Consider the following 21,346-nt stretch of genomic DNA (forward strand, 5'->3'; position numbering starts at 1 on the left):
TCACATAGACAAGAGGATAGTATATAGATGTATTGTAAAGGTGGTCATCATGTGGTGTTCACAGATCAACCATCAGTTTACAGTACAAGCTACATCACTATGTCTCTCCTTCTACACTAAGCTGAGGCAGTAATACAAATAAAATGAGTTTCAAAACCAGCAGTAAACACAACTCTCTGTCAGTAGTCAAGAGTCAGTAATACTGTGTAGTCAGTGATATTGCTGACAGCTTCTAACACCTGACATTGCCTGTATTGCCAGAACCCTTATGGGTGCCCTGAAACTGAACCTGGGTGGTGCCCCTGAAGGTCCTGCTGGAACAGGGAAGACAGAGACATGTAAAGATCTAGCCAAGGCTGTGGCCAAACAGTGTGTTGTCTTCAACTGCTCAGATGGCTTGGACTATAAGGCTATGGGCAAGTTCTTCAAGGGCTTGGCACAAGCTGGAGCGTGGGCTTGTTTCGATGAGTTCAACCGTATCGAGCTGGAGGTGTTGTCTGTGGTTGCCCAGCAGATCGCCAGTATCCAGCAGGCTATTGCTGCTCGGCTGAAGAGGTTCATGTTTGAGGGCACTGAGCTGTCACTGAACCCAACATGCACCATGTTCATCACCATGAACCCTGGCTACGCTGGAAGACAGGAGCTGCCTGATAACCTCAAGGTGTGTTGGTGCTGTCCATATAGCTTAATGATATGTCATATCAAGTTAGTCCAGGTGTTTGGTATAGTATGTATCTGAAATTATACTCTAATTCCTGCAGCATCTTTTGGAAATTTCTCAATTGTCTCAGTCATTTAGATTAATATACATGTTTATTGATTGTCTTAAAGTGTTTTATGTAACTGGACATTATATTGAATTACTTAGACTCTAAACCATGAACGGGATCGGGTGGTCAGGCTTGCTGACTTTGTTGACACATGTAGTCGGTTCCCAATTGCGCAGATCGATGCTCATGCTGTTGATCACTGGATTGTCTGGTCCAGACTCGATTATTTACAGACTGCCGCCATACAGCTGGAATATTGCTGAGTGCGGTTTAAAACTAAATTCACTCGCTAACTGTAAACCATGAAAAGACCAATTTCCCTAAAAAATATTGATGAATGAATTTCAATTCTGTATTTCAGGTTCTGTTCCGAACAGTAGCTATGATGGTCCCAGATTATGGCATGATTGGAGAGATTGTCTTGTACTCAGTCGGATTTGTGGATGCTAGAAGGTGGGAAGATAAACTTATATCAGCAGATAGTTTATAAAGTAGCATTGTCAAGGGTCAGAATCACAGAGCAGCTTGCTGTAATTTATGAAGTTACATACCATATTCCCAAGCAATGATACAGCTGCAAGATGACTCTCAGCAGAGCAACCCTTCTTACCCAAAGATCTATAAGATATGAGTATTCTTGAAACTTAAATGTTGCATCAGCAATATGGAAGCTATATAATGAGTACTCTTGGAGATACAGGCCTGCCTATGATATACGGTATGTCACATATGGTTTGAAAATAGAACGTATGTCCTCAGAAACTTCATAACTCAACTGATGCTCACTTATGACTTACTTGTTGGTGAATGGTGTACTTTGAAATGTTAAATCATGTCATATTCAGTTGTAAAAATGTCTGCAAAGGTCATAGACAGTGATACTTTTTGTCATTTGTTGTACAAAGTAGGCAAATATTGGGGTATTATGCTCATTTTGATCTATATCCAAAATGTCTTTGTATGCAATGAAAGTATAATCAGTGATAAGGGAAGCAAGACAATACATCCTGACTGTTTCTTGCAGCTTGTCTAACAAGATTGTTGCCACGTATCGTCTCTGCTCCGAGCAGCTGTCGTCCCAGCACCATTATGACTATGGTATGCGAGCTGTCAAGTCTGTGTTGACAGCAGCTGGTAACCTCAAACTCAAGTATCCAGATCAGGATGAAGCTGTGCTGCTCCTCAAGGCCATCAATGATGTGAACCTGCCCAAGTTCTTGGCTCAGGTACTTCAATAGCAAGTGATGGGACTGTCGAATTGTTTTTTTCAGTCAGGGGGGGTTTGATGTGATTAAATGATTTCTGATTGACCAATCAAACAGGCTGTTTCAATTTAGAGTGATTTGATGATCTCTGACTGACCAGTCAATTTACTGTTTCATCTAGAGGTGGTTTAATTTACTTTGATGATCTCTAAGGGGGCATGGTGGGCGAGCTGGCTAAGGCGCCAAGCTAGTGATCCAGCGAGCTTGAGGTGACAGGATCGAGCCCACCTGTGACCAGGTGTAAAAACTTTGGAGTCAACTTTGCGTGCAGACTCTCTCAGTGTTGTCACAACCCCTAGTGTACAGTACACAACCCTGTGCACTTAAAAGAACCCACGAATCCGTTGGTATATGACCAGATGGTGGCCACATTAATACGTGCAAACACCTAGTTGCGGGTACAGCAACATGCAGTAAACTTGGACAAAATACTACGTGTCCCAGTCCACCCAGCTGTGAATGGGTACCTCGTAAGGTTTCGGAAAGCCACATTAACTCTGTGTGCCTAGTGGCTGCAAGAGTTGTATGCTCCCCAGGGAGTTGAGATTGATAATACATTGTGCCGTTTGAGACTGACATCCAATGATCGAGGGAAAAACAAAGCGCCTTTGAGCAGGTGATCTGGATATTGGCGCTATATAAATATATATAAATAAATAAAAATTAAAAAATAATTGACCAATCAGCATTGATTAGTATCCATTTGTTTTGGTGCAATTTTGAGTATCCCTTTACATGGTGCTTGTCGTATCAGAGTAACAAAATTATGTAATCTCCATAGTCTTGGCGCAGTTTTGAGTATCCCTTGACATGATGCTTGTATCAGAGTTATGTAATTTCAAAGTTGTCAGTAAGTTTTCAGCTTTCTCCCATGCTTACCTACCATGCCTTGATGTGACAAACCCTTTAAGTTTAAGTAAATATTCAATGAATCAGTCTTTATTGACAAGTTGCGTTTTAAGGCTATTTTTGTGAACATTTTTTGAATGGTTCTAATTTTTCCTTATCCTGACTCATGCTAATTATGCTTGTCTCCTTCCTCTTGCGAATGATAGTGGAACACTTGAAATCCCTTGAAGTTCCCTTTAAAAAAGCAGACGTAAAATCACTCATCCAGGAGTAGCATCCCTTTCCTCCCTTTGGCGCCCAAATGATCACATGATCGGCCATATTTGTCACTCTCTCCTTCTTCGCCCTTGAGGACGGTTGTGAGAGCACCTGGGTCCCTATACGGCACATATCCTTTATATTTTCGGACCTTACAACCATCCCCGACGGAATGGATGTTGTATCCAGAAGCATTCCAGTTCATCAGACAGACTTTAGGATCCCTACTAATGGACCTGTTTGCAACAAAGTTCAACAAACAGCTACCAACGTTCGTCTCACCGATTCCAGATCCTCAGGCATGGGCAACAGATGTGCTAAGCATCTAATGGGAAGGACCAAACGCTTACGCGTTTCCGCCTCCTGCACTACTACCAAAAGTACTACCAAAATCAAGTACTACGTTGCAACTGATTTTGGTCGCGCCCTACTGGCCAACGAGGGTATGGTTTCCCGTCCTCATACAAGAACTCGGAAGTCCAACCCTGAAACTACCAGAGTGGTCGAACCTACTCGTCCATCCACACACCAAGCAAGCTCACGGGAACCTGACACTGTTCCAGCTACACGCGTGGTGCGTATTAAAGCTTGCCTGAAGACTAGAGGGTACTCCGCCAGAGCAGCGAAAGCAGTAACACTAGCTCTACGCAGATCAACTCGCAACTTGTACGACGACAAGTGGCAGAGATTTGAACAATATGCAAAGGGGAAAGGCTTTACGGTGGTGAAAGCAACACATCCTCAAGTGGCGGAATACTTATGTCATCTACGACAGACGAGACACTTAAAAGGTTCAACTCTCTCAACTTACTTAGTTGACCTCAGCACAGTTATCACCATAAAAACGGGTATCAAGCTGACCAAAGTACCAGAGATTCTGGCACTACTACGCTCGTTCAAGTTGGAAGACCAACAAAAGAAATTTAAGGTTCCTGCCGTGGATCTCAACATAGTTTTACAACATCTCACCAGTGATGCCTAGGAGCCTCTAGAACGGACATCCTTTGAACTACTAACTCAGAAAATGCTGTTCCTGATCGCCCTAGCAACAGCTGCAAGGATGTCAGAAATACTTGCTCTAGACTTTGAAAGAACACGATTTGAAATAAGACATCGTGTCATCGTACATCTGGGACTGAAATGGGACTTTATCGCCAAGAACCAACTGCCTGGCCAGCCTGACAGACAGTTCTACAATCCTTGGGCCACAAGGGATCTATCCTTATGCCCAGTCAGAGCACTTTAAAGTCTACTTACAAAGAACTAAAAGAAGGAAACGAAAATTCAAGTGCCTATTCATCCCGTTATCCACTGAGACACCCACAGAAGTCTCACAGACAACGATATCGATATGGATCAGAGATTATATTAAGGGCCTATAAAGCAGCAGGACTTGAACCTCCATGAGCCTCCAATCCACATGAAGACAGAGCCCTGGCGTCAAAACTTGCTCTGCATGGAAACTGCTTGATTACAACTATAATGGAGGGCTGCTTTTGGAGATCGAACACTGTGTTTGCCAACCACTACCTCAGAGACATTGTCACTGAAGACATCTCAGGCATTCACCAGTTTGGGCCACTTGTTGTAGCACAACAACTAACGGTTCCACAAAGGTGCTGAGAAAATCTCACCCTTTATTTCACGTGACTTGTGAAAGCCAATGCTATGGAGAGCAAATGGTTAAAGTCCATGCACACGTCTTGGACAGACTAGCATGACTGATAGACCCTGTACTTGTATAGGACATACTCATACATGAAGAAGGGTCGTATCTCCACTTGATGCGTGCATCAAGAGATGGAATTACAATAGATAACTAATGGAATATTAGTATATCTAAAATCCACACGAAAATGTCAGGAGACGTTTCGTAAGAAATCTGACAAGTTGTGGTCCCTCCAGACTCATCAGAGAGAAGCTGAAAGAATCTTCAACAGTGCCGTCATAAGTTCCCAAGGGGGGTAATACAGGACGTAAATCTACAACTAGGGACTCGAGGAACATGGCTTGACCCACCACCGTTTCCGACGGATTCTGCAAGCATAATTAGCATGAGTCAGGATAAGGAAAAATATGTAATTTTCTTACTAAAATTGATATTTTATACTTATCCTGACTAATGAGGTTAGCCCTCCCAACCTCCCCTCTTATGGCACTCTGGATTTCCTTGTAAATCTGGGTGTCGGGCTTATATACGGAGAGAGTGACAAATATGGCCGATCATGTGACCATTTGGACGCCAAAGGGAGGAAAGGGACGCTACTCGTGGGTGAGGGATTTTACGTCTGCTTTTTTAAAGGGAACTTCAAGGGATTTCAAGTGTTCCACTATCATTCGCAAGAGGAAGGAGACAAGCATAATTAGCATGAGTCAGGATAAGTATAAAATATCAATTTTAGTCAGAAAATTACTTTTTTGCTTCAACTTGAAACTGAATAAAACTGACAGAAAAATGTGAATATAGTAAACATGTTTCATATATTGGGATAGTGAAATTTGACAATGGGCCATTTTCAGGATTATTAGCCATTTTCTGAATTCAGAATGGACCAAAACCCTTGTATCAATAGTAAACTTAAAAATTTTAATTGGCCAGTTTTTTATTCTAATGTGCAAAATGGCCTATGGCCCCTGCCTTTCCCAATCCCTGCATTATTGTATCATTTAAGAAGGACTAGTTACAAACTCAGAGCATGTGGGAAATGAAGTCTCCTGTAGTTCCACGGACTTGTCTTGTGGAATGAATTTCTAAGTCTGTATTACACTGACAGTGTCAACTCACTGTAACACTTCTGTTTGTTCCACCTCCCAGGATGTACCGTTGTTCGAGGGCATCATCTCCGATCTGTTCCCTGGTGTGCAGCTGCCGAAACCAGACTATGGCGTCTTCATGGATGCTCTGAAAGAAAACATTGCCAAGAGGAAACTGCAGGCAGTGCCATGGTTTATAGACAAGATTATTCAGGTTGGATTTATTGATATATTTAGTAGAAATAAATACTCAGAATTACCACTTATTTGGTATACTTTGCTTTTTAATGACATCATAGTTATGGTGCTATTAATATTTTATGTTGATGTTGTAAGTGGAACGTATGTTCGCTTGTCATGCAGTGTTCATTAAGTTAGCAATGGATGCCTGTGATCAACTGTTTACATGAACCTGTGTAATGACTGTTTGATACTGTGATGTCTTCAGTTCTTGTTACATGGTAGAATTGATTGTTCCTGGACTGTACTGTCAGTGAATTGTCACAATAGTCGACAGACAAATTTCTCAGTGTTGACTCGGGGCACAAAACTTTACATTAAACTACTTCACACCCAAACATTTACATTGAAGAACACAGATAATTCCTATGGGAAGACCATTGATTCGTCCCAGTGTATTGAGCACACACTGGGATGACAACCCTTCAGATTAAAGAGATTAGTCTGATCTTGATGGTCTCATACAGATTCTGTTATTGTGCAGCTGCTACTAATGATGTTGTTGTTATTGTTGCTGATGTTGCTGCTGGAAATGACTTTAAACCCATCTTCTAAAATCTGTAGTAAATGTTCCGCACTCCTGTACAGATAATAAATATGAAAGATCTATACCCATGTTCAAGTATTTGAGCCATTGTTCCTACTGTGTATAACTGATTCCAGATTTTCGAGATGATCCTCGTACGACATGGTTTGATGGTGGTGGGTGAACCACTGGGTGGGAAGACGATGGGCTGGCAGTGTCTGGCCGATGCCCTCGGGGACCTGCATGTAGCCGGCCTGTTTGATGAGTTTCGGGTCGTCCATCGTATCATCAACCCCAAGTCCATCACCATGGGTCAGCTGTATGGATGCTTTGACCCTGTCTCCCATGAGTGGACCGATGGTGAGACATGGAGCACTTATTTCCCAATTTTATGTTTAATATTGTCTTCAATATTGATATAACAGTTAAGATATTATGTATGCATGGGCATCATTTTTAGGATGTTTTATTAAAAGTAACAAATAATTATTTTTTAAGGCTTTATGACTTTTAGGACTGTTAGTTATGGAGAACTGTACCAGTGGGAGTTTAGAATAGTTTCCTGGCAATCTAAGCTGGTTTTAAGAGGCAACCAACTGAATCATTTTGCCTGTTCACTGATTGCATATCTTTGTACCCTCATGATCGAGATTGTTTGCTAACTACATCGATCACTGGATTGATCTGTCTAGATATAGATGGAAAATTTCTGTGAGGAGTGTTAAGCACAAAGCACACCCAAAGAAAATAGAAGTGCTGCAGATACACCCTGCGGTACTTACTATTGTATGTGATATCGGAGAATTATAGGATTCTGGAAGTTTGGCTTCATAATTAATTGTGACCTGATGATTCCTAGGTGTGTTGGCAAACACATTCCGAGAGTATGCCAGTAACCCAAATGATGACCGCAAGTGGATCTTGTTTGACGGCCCTGTAGATGCTGTGTGGATTGAAAACATGAACACTGTACTGGATGACAACAAGAAGGTAACATTGCATAGTCATGAACATTTACAGTGCAGTTTCAACATCTTCATATTATTCTTTCATACAAGGATCATAAGTCCATCAGTTTTTTTAATAAAATGATCAAATTTTGAACATCCTAAAATTCTATTCCAGCTGTGTTTGATGAGCGGTGAGATCATCCAGATGAGCAACAAGATGAACCTGATATTTGAACCGGCGGATCTGGAGCAGGCCTCGCCAGCCACTGTTAGTCGGTGTGGTATGATCTACTTAGAACCCCACCAGATGGGTTGGCGGCCACTCAGAGACTCGTACATGCAGCATGAGCTGCCACAGAAACTGTCTGATGAGAACAAGGAACTGGTAGCCGACTTGTTTGAGTGGCTAGTGGATCCATGTCTGCATTACATCAACAAGGAGTGCAAGACGTTCATCACGACGTCAGACATGCACTCGGTGCAGTCACTGATGAGGCTGTTTACTTGTCTGTTGGATGAGGTCAAGGAGGCGTGCGAGTACGAGGTGGAGGAGGGTGTGGAGCCCACCAAAGAGGTCTAACGAACCAACAGGTAGGTCACATGATTCTCTGAGGTTGTATTTGTAATGGTGATTTTTAGCAAAGCATTTCTCGTCTGATACGTTTTTGACCACTGTGTTCACTGTGCACATATCTGAACTTCACATGACAGGGTAACATATACATATTTCTATCATGCTTTAGGGACATTTTGTGAAAACAATAGTGTGAAGAACTAGGTCTGTTTCTCATAGATCCTAGACATACAGATGTTTGTATTTGAGTCTACTGAGAGCTGATCAGTTGTAGATATCATGGCTCATGGCTCTCTCTCTTCCAGATAACACTTTGGCTCCAAGGTTTGTTCCTGTTTTCGGTCATCTGGACTATCGGTGGAACACTGACTGGAGACAGTCGGAAGAAGTTTGACATATATTTCCGGACACTCATCAGTGGGACTGACCCAGATAACCCCAAACCAAAGAGTATCAAGATCACCAAGGTAAGACTGAAGCTTGTACAGGGATGTTTCCAGCACCTGCTGCCATTTATACAGTTGTAATGATCAACACTGAAACCCTGTCATGCTGGAAAGTGCATTGTGGACTTTATATGATGAAAGGAACAGTACTATTGACTCAAGATTTGCTGATGTAGATATGTGTTAAATCCAGACATAGGATACAGTGCTATCCACCGTACTGCTTAACCAAGCCGTTGTCAGATTTTACTACAGACTCGGGTTAGAAATGGTCTTCTGTAAACCATGCTTGTTGTAAGGGGCTATAAGTTGGATAGATGGTCATTGATGACTTATTAACTTGCTTGTCAGTTTCTCTCAATTGTATTCTTCAAAGCTCATGATGTCACTGGATTGTGTGGTCCAGACTTGATTATTAAGAGACCATCATCACTAAGCTGGGGTTGCACTACAAACAAAGGATCTGTTATCAGATGCTCATGTTTTTTATAGAGTGAGTGAGGAGTTTAGTTTTACGCCACTTTTAGCAATATTCCAGTAATATCATGGCGAGGGACACCAGAAATGGGCTTCACACATTATACTCATGTGGGGAATCGAACCTGGGTCTTTGGTGTGACAAGCGAACACTTTAACCACAAGGCCACCCCACCGCCCCGTTTTTGATGGAAACTGTTTTACACACACATATCATTGCATCAATATTTCAGAGTAACTCTATCCCAGAACGGGACACAATCTATGACTTTTGCTTCGAGAAGAAGGCCAGTGGTCACTGGGTCAGCTGGATGGACACTCTTGACAAGAGCAAGACCGGTATCCCTGCAACGGCCAAGGTAGGACCCCACCAAGTGTTTTTTGATTTGCCAAGCGTGAGACACTTATTGACTCACATGTATTTGGTGTGTGAAGCAATATTGCAGATCCAACTTGAGTGGATATGTGTGGTGAAATTCTTGGATTGATATTTTCATAGATGTGTATTTTGATCACAATCTCTGATATTCGAAAACCTTGTACTGTATTTTCTACATAGACCTGATTTCATGTAGCACAGGAACAGTTGTGTACACATGAGTTCTGAAGAAGATGTATACATTGTTATCAATAAAACACATGAGAATTTGGCAACACATAAGAGAAAAGCAACAACAAAAACATAATACTCTGGAAGCAGGTATTAATGAGCCTGAAATTCTTTTGAGTCATATTTTAAAACATATTGAATCTGCAGAGGTGTTCACATGATGTTGATGGTGTGATATCAAAAACTAGTTGAAATTTCCTAAATTGAATTAAATGTAACCCCCAAAAAGGCTTTTGCTGTAATTTGCCTTAAACTTACAGTCAACTGGTAAAAAGAAATTTGAGGCAAAAGTAAAGGTGAGATGTCCGTTGTGGAGCTTGTGGCATGAAGCCAGCACTTGGCCCATCTAGGAGTCATGTGTCTATCAGTACACGATGTCACTCTACATGGGGCATGCACTAGGGAGCTCTATGACTACAGGGTCACTCTACATGGGGTATGAACTAGGGAGCTCTATGAGTACAGGGTGTCACTCTACATGGGGCATGAACTAGGAAGCTGTATGAGTACAGGGTGTCACTCTACATGGGGCATGAACTAGGGAGCTCTATGACTACAGGGTCACTCTACATGGGGTATGAACTAGGGAGCTCTATGAGTACAGGGTGTCACTCTACATGGGGCATGAACTAGGTTGCTGTATGAGTACAGGGTGTCACTCTACATGGGGCATGAACTAAGATGTACATGATGTCGCTTTTCATGGGGCATGAACTAGGGAGCTCTATGAGTACAGGGTGTGACTCTACATGGGGCATGAACTAGGGAACTGTATGAGTACAGGGTGTCACTCTACATGGGGCATGAACTAAGATGTACATGATGTCACTCTACATGGGGCTTGCACTAAGATGTACATGATGTCACTCTACATGGGGCATGCACTAAGATGTACATGATGTCACTCTACATGGGGCATGAACTAGGGAGCTGTATGAGTACAGGGTGTCACTCTACATGGGGCATGAACTCTGGAGCTGTATCAGTACAGGTTGTCACTCTACATGGGACATGAACTAGGGAGCTGTATCAGTACAGGGTGTCACTCTACATGGGGCATGAACTAGGGAGCTGTATCAGTACAGGGTGTCACTCTACATGGGGCATGAACTAGGGAGCTGTATCAGTACAGGGTGTCACTCAACATGGGACATGAACTAGGGAGCTGTATCAGTACATAGTGTCACTCTACATGGGGCATGAATTAGGGAGCTGTATGAGTACAGGGTGTCACTCTACATGGGGCATGAACTAGGGAGCTGTATGAGTACAGGGTGTCACTCTACATGGGGCATGAATTAGGGAACTGTATCAGTACATGGTGTCACTCTACACGGGGCATGAACTAGGGAGCTGTATCAGTACATGGTGTCACTATACATGGGGCATGAACTAGGGAGCTGTATGAGTACATGGTGTCACTCTACATGTGCATGAACTGGAGAACTATATCAGTACATGGTGTCACTTTACATGGGGCATGAACTAGGGAGCTATATCAGTACATGGTGTCACTCTACATGGGGCATGAACTAGGGAGCTGTATCAGTATATGATGTCACTCTACATGGGGCATGGACTAGGGAGCTATATCAGTACAGGGTGTCACTCTACATGGGGCATGAACTAGGGAGCTGTATCAGTACAGGGTGTCACTATACACTGGGCATGAATGGGTCTGACTGGGTACTTGTTGTTAGTTTAAAAGTTCAGTAAATATGTCTTGTTGAAAGTAAGTAACTTCAACCAGCAAGGTCCACGAGGGATGCATGTGGCATGTGACACAAATAGCACGTCAAATAAGTTTAGTTACCACTTTTCTGGCATGAATCACAATGTATTTTATCTGAAGCATTTTTTAAATCTTTTTATCTTTGTGCAAATATTTTGAACTCTTTGCATGATCACATGAATCTCACTAGTTGCAAACTTCACTTGCAGAGAATGAATATTGTGTAACGGGAAAAATATTGTTTCTCTATGATTGAAGAAACAAATTTGAAATAAAAATATATTGGATACCAAATAAGCGTGATAATATTTTCAGACACAGCATTATATAAAGCAAAGCTAAATTTGTTAGAGCTGCAGATAAATATAGCAGAACTTTCCCAAAGTAAGTATTAATCTGCGGTACATTGAGTAATCTGCCTCTGGGGCTGCTCTGTTGTCTGTCATTGGAGAACATATGATTTAACAGAGACAACAAGCAGGTAGATGTATTCAGTCATGAGACTCATCCTTCCCCTCATTGTTGTCACCATGTTCGTGAACTATGAGTTTTGCATGTGTGCAGGTATCAGACCTGATTATCCAGACAATGGAGACAGCACAGCAGACATTCTTCTTGAAGACGTATCTGTCCCATGAAATCTCAACTCTATTTGTGGGCCCCACGGGAACGGGCAAGTCGGCCATCACCAACAGCTATCTCCTCAGTTTGCCCAAGGATGTGTAAGTGATATATGGGGGCCAGTAAGGGTTGGAATATCACCTGAGCTATCAATTGTGGGTTGGGATCAGTAGTGTACAATACACCTTAATACACCTTCTATTGATGTTTGTTTATTTTGTCTCTATGGTATGAGTACTTGGTTACATAGGATAGGTATTGTTCAATATTGCAATAAATCAATTTTTCCTTATCCTGACTCATGCTCTTTTTGCTTGTCTTCTTCTTCTTGCGAACATAGTGGAACACTTGTATCTCCCTAATTGAAGCTCCTTCAATTTAAAATCACTAATTAGTATTCACCACGAGTTACCTCCTTTCCACAAGCTGGCGGGAGCGAGCTACCCTCTACCCATGTGCCTCACTCTCTCCTTCTTAAGCCCAGTGAGCTGGGCGTGAGAAGCGCCTGTGTCTCCGACACACTATATCCTTTGAATTATATTTAGTTAGTTACCTCATATATAGACATCTATAGAGGTTTAGCTAGTATCCTTCAGCGATTATATATTGATATTTAGTCGTTTTCTACAGTTTATTCACGGGGCGCCGTGTTTGTTTCAGTGGATTACGTTGATGAAAATTCTGTACTATTGCAGATTACGTTTTTATGCTGCTGCTGATCCGCCTTTAATATGATGTGCGGTAGCCATGTTTATTATATTCACATTGCAGTTGCGGTACTAATTTATCAATTCTACCTTTTTATTAATATTTACTTTGCGTTTGCGCACAGCAGATAGGTCGGCGTATGCAGAGTCTAGTATGACTGATACACGGAACCCCTCGCCAGTCTACTGCTGTTGGCCGACTCCCCTCCCGTGTGGTGTTCCGCTAGAGTGGTGGAGAGGTGTGGGGCGTGAGTCGCCATCTCCAAGAAGCATCCTGCTTCCCCAGACATCCCATCGTCGCAGCAGAAGACTAGAGGGTTTTCTACTACATCTCAACAACGAGACCGTTCCCATCGAAGTTTTGGGCCTGTATGATGATCAGCGGTCATCATACGGATGTACATCAAAGATTGACCGATGTCGGCACAGATCAGCATGCAGCCTGATGTACCAACGCAGATATCGATGATGCGTCCTGAGGGTCCCATCATTACCAACACTCAAGCGCAGGGCGTCGCACCCAGGGCAGCGTCGACCTCTGAGGAAAATCAGCGAAGTCTACTAGGACTTTCTCAACGAGATTGTTCCAGCCGATGACCTGGACCTCTCACGATGATCAGCTGATCATCATCCCGGCGATCGCCATAAAAAGCGACCGGGGACAGCTACAACGACATCAGCAGAGATCACCATGCAGCCTGATGCCTCTACACTGATGTCGGACGATTTTCGGTGGACCCCTCCATTAACACCGCCAGATAAAGCACCGGCGACCTCGTCACAGACCATCCCAGAAGACATGATCGCGACAAATTATGAACATCATGGAGGACCAATATCTCGCGGTAGCAGGGTCCGAGCAACCGAAGGCTCCAACGTGAACAACACCCAGAGGCACCCCCGTCAGCGTAGCAGCCAGGGCGATGTCACCTTCGCGAAGGAAGTCACGGACCACCTTGGCGAAGGACCTAGATGTACAGCCTTCGCGAAGGCCTTCGCGGCGGAAAGGACCTAGATGAACAGCCTTCGCTTAGCGGAAGAACCTAGATGTACAGACTTCGCGAAGGCAGGATAGATCATCACCTTATGCGGTTTCATCCCTAGATGTGGACTCGGACCATCAGACATCACGGAAGCCTTCGAAGGTCATATCGTCGGTCCCGGGACGGACGAGAGGAAGCTTCGCGAAGGCATCTGGCGAGACACCTGAATCCAGATCATCATCATCTAGAAGGACATCGAGGGACTATACAAGAGCTTGGCGAAACTATCAACGTTCCCCTCACAAGTCTCGAGAAGATCAACCCATAGACAAGTTGATCATCGATATCAAGTATAAGAACTACAATCGTATATTGGTTCTGTTGAATCCATGGCGAGGCGGTATGTTCGCTGGCCTAAATAGATCTAGAACGATCAATTAGACACTTATCACCAGACTTAAGTAACATGACTTCTGAATATGATAAGATGATCCATGCGCTCCCCCTACTTAGGCAAGCTTCACCGATCCACATCCTGTTAAACACAGAGGCTGTTCACGAAGCAAGCTCATATATATATTTATATATATATATATATACTAATCGGGCTTTGACTCGACACCTTCGCGATGGTCGCGAAGGCTAAGTAACTCAAGTCTACTTCACCCAGAAGATCTAGAAGGGATACTTCGAGAACTTCGCGAAGTCTCAGCGTTCACCGAGGAAGTCTCCTCCAAGGTTTCCATATACTAGCCACTTTCGTCATATATAGCTACTTTCGTCAGTCCGTTCAAGGCGTCGCATAAGTTGATTATCAACTGTATGCCAGATGCGATCTATAAGCCTCTGCCGAAGATAATTGCTCAGGCTATTTACAACACAGAACGTCGCTGTATTATTAGTCAGCGACATTTCATAGATCTTCACAGAAATCAACTATTCCGTATAAATTGCTAATATACAATCCCGGACGGCGATCACGATTATCTACATGCGTGACCATTACGCATATCTGCAGACAATTCAATATCGAAATTGAACAGCAGCCTTGTTACAGCGAGTATAACTCTTAATCGTCAAAGTTTCTGAGAAGAAATATGTACAACAAGTTCAACGTTAATTCTACAATTATGACGATACATTCATGTATACAGTCTACAAGCTCACAACTTGCAAGTTGTTTTACCCTTATATATAAGGAAGTCGAATTATATTCAAAACTGAAATTACTTTCCGACAACCAGGAAAATAACCTACCCAGCATAAAATTACAGAAGCGAGATATTTGGCCGGAGGTTTCAGCGGTTACCATTAACCCTCGAAACACGCGTGGTCACTTTCGGATAACCGGGAAGCTACGGTGAAGACCGGCGTTTATGCTAATATCAACGGCGACAAGAATTTATTCAAGGTGGGTTTTCCCGCTACACACCGTGACATCACAGCGGGTATTATACAGAATCAAAATGCCTTGTTCTGATTGGACGCGAGGGACAACGACCTACACAGAGGTCGATCTCTATTCACAGTTCAAGACTTACGTCACAAGTGACAACTATATATCAGTGAGCGAGCAAGCCTCATTACAGTCCAGTTAACCTGAACATTCATGATTAGACTGCCTTTCTTCAAGTTAGAGACCTCCCTGTCAAGTTAAGGCGAGGGATGGAGTCCAGTCAGGCGATTTTACATAAAGTTCAACGAGGACAGACACACCTGGTTGTGCACCTACATCGTCAAGGACTTAGCAGCGAATTACCTAGGCGAAAGATACAAGTGGATGTAAATCCACAGCGTTTCAGACTACAGCTGAATTTCATCAGCGACTAACACAACTAGATGGTTAGTAAACCTACTAAACTTCTGTTTGGAGAATAAAGCGGAAATTTCACGCCCAACCTGGGGATATGAATATAGTGCTCCAACACCTCACAAGTGAGGTTTATGAACACGCCTGGATGACATACTTGGACCCCATGATACGATGATTCTATCAAGATGGCCAGCAAGAGCACTGTAAATTTATCTCCACCAAACCAAACAGGAGGAAAAAATGCAACAGATTATTTCCTCTATCATCAACTTCATGAGAGTGAAGTCTCATGTACTATATCTCCATTTGGATCAGAACTGTCATACCTACGTGCATATGCGGATGGACCTATTCCGACCCTCCATGAGCTTAATACTCATGATATTATAGCTAACTTCTACAATTGTTCTACACAAATGTGATTGAAATAATGGAGGGTTTATTTCTGGGAATCCGATATGGTGGTTGCAAACCATTATCTGAGAGATATCACCACCGAGGACGTCTCAGGTATACACCAATTCGATCCCATGGTCCTCGCACAACAGCTGACAGTTCCTCGGAGAAGATAAGTCAATCTAACAGATTTTTACTTATCTTATAACAATACTAAATAGCTTCATGCTATATATAATTTACTTAAGTTCCTTTTATCATCACAGTACTATGATTATTACATCATACAATATATAAGTTAACAACTCTACAGAGTTTGTTATTATATATATTTACCTTAAGTTATTCATATCTTAAGAGTAATACTATGGTTACATGATAAATGCATTAGCTAACAAACTCTACAGAGTTTTGGCTATTTTATACATAGCTTAAGTTAATTAAGCTAACAAACTCTACGGAGTTTTACTATTATATAGGTAACTTAAGCTAATTATACCTTAAGCATAGTACTATACTCATATTATTAAAATATATTGGCTAACAAACTCTAAGGAGTTTTGCTATTATATAGGTAGCTTAAGCTTATTCATATCTTAAGCTTAGTACTATGTTTATATCATATAAGTAGATTAGCTAACAAACTCTAAAGAGTTTTTGCTATTTGGCTTAAGTATCATCATATTTCTAAGCAATATGGTTATATTATAACATGTATTAGCTAACAAACTCTACAGAGTTTTAGCTATTATATATGTAACCTTAAGCTTATTCATATCTTAAGCGCAGTACTATGTTTATATCATATAGGTATATTAGCTATCAAAACTCTAAAGAGGGTTTTGCTATTATATATTTAAAGTTTCATCATATTTTAAGCTTTATGGTTACATTATAACATGTATTAGCTAACAAACTCTCACGGAGTTCTTGCTATTATATATGTAGCTTAAGTTTTCCTTCATAAGCTCAATACTAGGTTTATATCATGGCTAACAAACTCTAAAGGGTTGTTTTAAGCTATTATACAATTAGCTTAAGTTTTCATCATATCTTAAGCAGTATGTTTACATTATAAAGGTATTAGCTAACAAAACTCGACGAGGTTTTGTTATTATATATATATATAGCTTAAGTTTCATTATAACTTAAGCTCAGTACTATGTTTTTAACATAAAAGTATATTAGTTAATAAACTCTAAGGAGTTTATTTTGCTTATATACATTTAGCTTAAGTCTAATCTTATCTTAAGCTTAGTACTATGGTTACACTATAAACATATTAGCTAATAAACTCTACAGAGTTTTTGGCTATTATATATATGTAGCTTAAGTTAATAATATCTTAAGCACAATACTCTACTCATATTGTAAAATATATTAGCTAACAAACTCTCTGGGAGTTCTGCTATTATATATGTAGCTTAAGTTCATTATATCTTAAGCACACTACTATACTCATATTGTAAAATATATTAGCTAACAAACTCTGACGGTTTTTTTGCTATTATATATGTAGCTTAAGTTAATTATATCTTAAGCACACTACTATACTCATATTGTAAAAATATATTAGCTAACAAAACCCTACAGAGTTTTGCTATATATATGTAGCTTAAGTTAATTATATCTTAAGCTCAGTACTATACTAATATTATAAATATATATTAGCTAACAAACTCTACAGAGTTTGGCTATTATATATGTAGCTTAAGTTAATTATAGCTTAAGCACAGTACTATACTCATATTATAAAAATATATTAGCTAACAAACTCTACAGAGTTTGGCTATTATATATGTAGCTTAAGTTAATTATAGCTTAAGCACAGTACTATACTCATATTATAAAAATATATTAGCTAACAAACTCTACAGAGTTTTGCTATTATATATGTAGCTAAAGCTTATTCATATCTTAAGCTCAGCATTATATCTATATCATATAAGTATATTAACTAACAAACTCTAAAGAGTTTGCTATTATATAATTAGCTTAAGTTTAATCATATCTTAAGCTTAGTACTATGTTATATCTTAAAGTATTTTAGCTAACAAACTCTAAGGAGTTTATACTAGCATATTAACAAGCTTAAGTCTATTAGTCTTAAGCATTGTATTAATGTTATATATACTTTATCATAATAAGTACATGGTAATAACCTTTTATATGGCAGCTGATAAGTTAGCAGCAGGAATTCATCAGTTCAGTGCCTTTATGAAGTTCCCATAGGGTTATTACAATCATCACAGTTCAAATCACTAATTATTAAAAATCCAAAGTATTAGATATTCCCACCTCCGTTCCGTTAGGATGCTACAAACAAAAGAGCATGAGTCAGGATAAGGGAAAAATATGTAATTTTGGAGTAAAATTGATATTTTATACTTATCCTGACTCATGAGGTCAGCCCTCCCATCCTCCCCAAATAACACTTTGGATTTCCCTGTAAATTCAAATGTTGGGCTCAGTATATGAGGAGAGAGTGAGGCACATGGGTAGAGGTGAAGCCCTGGTTCAGCTTGTGGAAAGGAGGTAACTTCGTGGTGAATACTAATTAGTGATTTTAAATTGAAGGGAGCTTCAATTAGGGAGATACAAGTGTTCCACTATGTTACTTGAAGAAGAAGAAGACAAGCAAAAGAGCATGAGTCAGGATAAGTATAAAATATCAATTTTACTCCAAAATTACATTTTTATTTTCAACATTCCAAGTATAACCTAGATCTATTGTTTGATCATCAGTTACATCCCCAACTGCATCAACTTCTCTGCCCGCACATCTGCAAACCAGACCCAAGACATCGTCATGTCCAAACTGGACAGGTGAGTCCACAAAGGTCATCAGTCACAGAGTCCAGGGCCCCGTTTCACAAAGCTCTCGTAAGCCTAAGATCTCGTAATGTTTCTCATAGCATTCGTACTTCCTATGTTACAGTATAGGAGGTACAAATGCTATGAGAAATGCTAAGATCTTAAACTTACGAGAGCTTTGTGATACAGGGCCAAGAGACTTTGCTTCTGTTATATATACAAGAAGAAACATCTGACTACAGCCATGTGTTTTGTCAATGTGTTGGGAATTGGTGATGCAGTGTATTATACCATATATATTCCTACATGGTGTAACTGGATCTAGAGTATTGTAAAATTGAAAATAGATTCAAGTAATATTACATCATGTCCTATGGGATCCAAACATGGACGGTTGTTTGAATCCTTAATTTCATCAAAATTATGGATTGTCTGTCACGTGGAACTGACCCAGTGTCTAGGGTGCCATTGGTTGATTTCTTCTTGTAATCCCCATTTGTAATGGACAAAGATTTACAAGTGTTAAAATTTGTTACAGAGTTATGGCCCTTGTCATGCGTTTCTTAACTTTGTGCACGTTATCCCCAGTGGGGACAGATTCTCTCAATTATAGATAGGGAAACCAAATGTGGTATGTTTTCTGGACATGAATGGCATTGTGGAGTTAAAAAATAGGAACCAAATATGAACACTGTGGTAGGGGATATTGATGACCATGTCTTCTTGTCTTTATTAATATCAATAAAAGTTGCTTAGTTGAGCCTTACTGCATATGCTATTGTACTGAAGAACTAATGAATGTTTTTACAAAATGTTCCCAGGAGGAGGAAGGGTGTGTATGGTCCCCCCAATGGGGAAGAGGTCAGTTGTGTTTGTTGATGATCTGAACATGCCTGCCAAGGAGAAGTATGGCGCCCAGCCTCCCATTGAGCTGCTCCGACAGTGGATTGACCACGGTCACTGGTATGACAGGAAGGACACATCCAAAGTCTACCTTGTTGATGTTGTAAGTAATCACAGAACATTTGTTCATTTAGATAACAGTTTGATCAACTTTTGTATGAACCTGCTGGCTAGAAAAACACTCAAATCTTTGAGGGGCATTTAGAAGTGGAATGTATAAGAAAAGCAAGACTTATGGACGGCAACTTCTTTATTGCGAATAACACCCGTCAACGTGAATATATGGGGCAATACTTATTAGACAAAACTTATGGCCTCGTAGACATAAAGATATCTCTGATTAACTGGATCTGAGAATTGTGGTTATTCATTAGTATATCCAGCACAATTTAGTGGAAGAAGATCTTGGGTACTGTCTCCATTCAGTGGGGACACCAGAATTTAAGCTAAGAGGTAAAAGCTTTCATTCCAAAGACTCCCGGATTGATTGCCAGCATGGTCAAAATGTGTAAAGCTCATTGTTCAGGTACCCCTGCTGTAGTTTACTGGACCATTGCTCTATGACATCTAAAAGTCCCCTGGAGTACTCAATTGTAATTTGATGTGATGTTATTTAACTGAATACTTGGCTCTACTCCCAGCTGTTCGTGACGGCCATGGGTCCCCCTGGTGGAGGAAGAAATGACATCACTGGACGATTCTCTCGCCATCTCAACATCGTCTCCATTGAGGAGTTTGACGACAACACAATGAACAGGATCTTCACAACAATCACAGACTGGCATTTCTCCAAGGGCTTTGAGCAGTCCTTCCCCAGGAATGGCAAGGTAGGGATCACCCACTGTTACTGATACCATTCCACTGTCACCCATTCTCATGGCCTAGTTCCTAGTGTTCATGACTTAGTTTATGGTCTGAGAGATTCTGTTAGCTGCTAGTGGTGTAATTAAATTATGGCCTTGTCTGTGAAGACCAACCACTTGCCTCTACAAATCTTTCTTGCTTGATGTTGCACATTTGTTGTGGATGCAGTCATATGAGGATGAAATAGTTGGACAGAAAGTGTTTATATTTCAATTGAAACAAATGTTTTTGGATTGTGATGAACCTTTTTGGAATGTAACAAGTGTTCTCATGTGGAAATCTGAAACCTTATCTGGTAACATGAGTGAGTACATATTGCTCCACAACTCATCAGCAGTCTTACAGCCAATCAGAGCAATACCTGGTACAGAGATGGAGTTATATTGCTAAGTTATTTATGGGATTGTCTTCTTGGAATTTGTTTTGTCAATTTCGTATAGCAGAGAACTCTAATTTGATCTGATAGTGAACATGAGAATGGGTGAAAAGTGTCACTTTCTATTTTACACTAGTAATATTTCATGTCATTCTTCACATAGAGCATGTTCATCTTACAATGTAAAAAATTGTCCCAAATGTCAGCATGTTTCCGAAGATGTGTTTAACTAAAAACACCAACACATGTATCTCTCATGTCATCTTGTGTATTGTGTATCAACTCACCTGTAATATCAGCTACTGTTCTTCTTCTCTCATATACATGAAGTCAGTCACTGTCTACTCACAGAATAGAAGTAAAACATGGTCATGTGATGCAGTTGAAGGGAGATGCAGCTATTAGAAGTTAGGCTAAT

At 40.7% G+C, this 21,346-nt stretch overlaps 1 protein-coding gene across 1 annotated transcript in view; it reads left to right on the top strand.

Annotated features, from left to right (window-relative positions):
* Positions 1–21,346, top strand: part of LOC124291743 (dynein axonemal heavy chain 3-like) — an 86,411-nt gene that overhangs the window by 32,083 nt on the left and 32,982 nt on the right. The window contains 15 exon segments of the mRNA XM_046728817.1: positions 262–661; positions 1,132–1,223; positions 1,795–1,996; positions 5,958–6,110; positions 6,800–7,022; positions 7,522–7,652; positions 7,788–8,178; positions 8,181–8,203; positions 8,492–8,653; positions 9,343–9,468; positions 12,016–12,173; positions 18,717–18,797; positions 19,607–19,628; positions 19,630–19,791; positions 20,330–20,515. Of these exon segments, the coding sequence (XP_046584773.1) occupies positions 262–661; positions 1,132–1,223; positions 1,795–1,996; positions 5,958–6,110; positions 6,800–7,022; positions 7,522–7,652; positions 7,788–8,178; positions 8,181–8,203; positions 8,492–8,653; positions 9,343–9,468; positions 12,016–12,173; positions 18,717–18,797; positions 19,607–19,628; positions 19,630–19,791; positions 20,330–20,515 (2,512 nt within the window).

Source organism: Haliotis rubra, unplaced genomic scaffold (genome assembly GCF_003918875.1).
Source record: "Haliotis rubra isolate DU_JTF1 unplaced genomic scaffold, ASM391887v1 Scf5, whole genome shotgun sequence".
NCBI lineage: Eukaryota > Metazoa > Mollusca > Gastropoda > Lepetellida > Haliotidae > Haliotis > Haliotis rubra.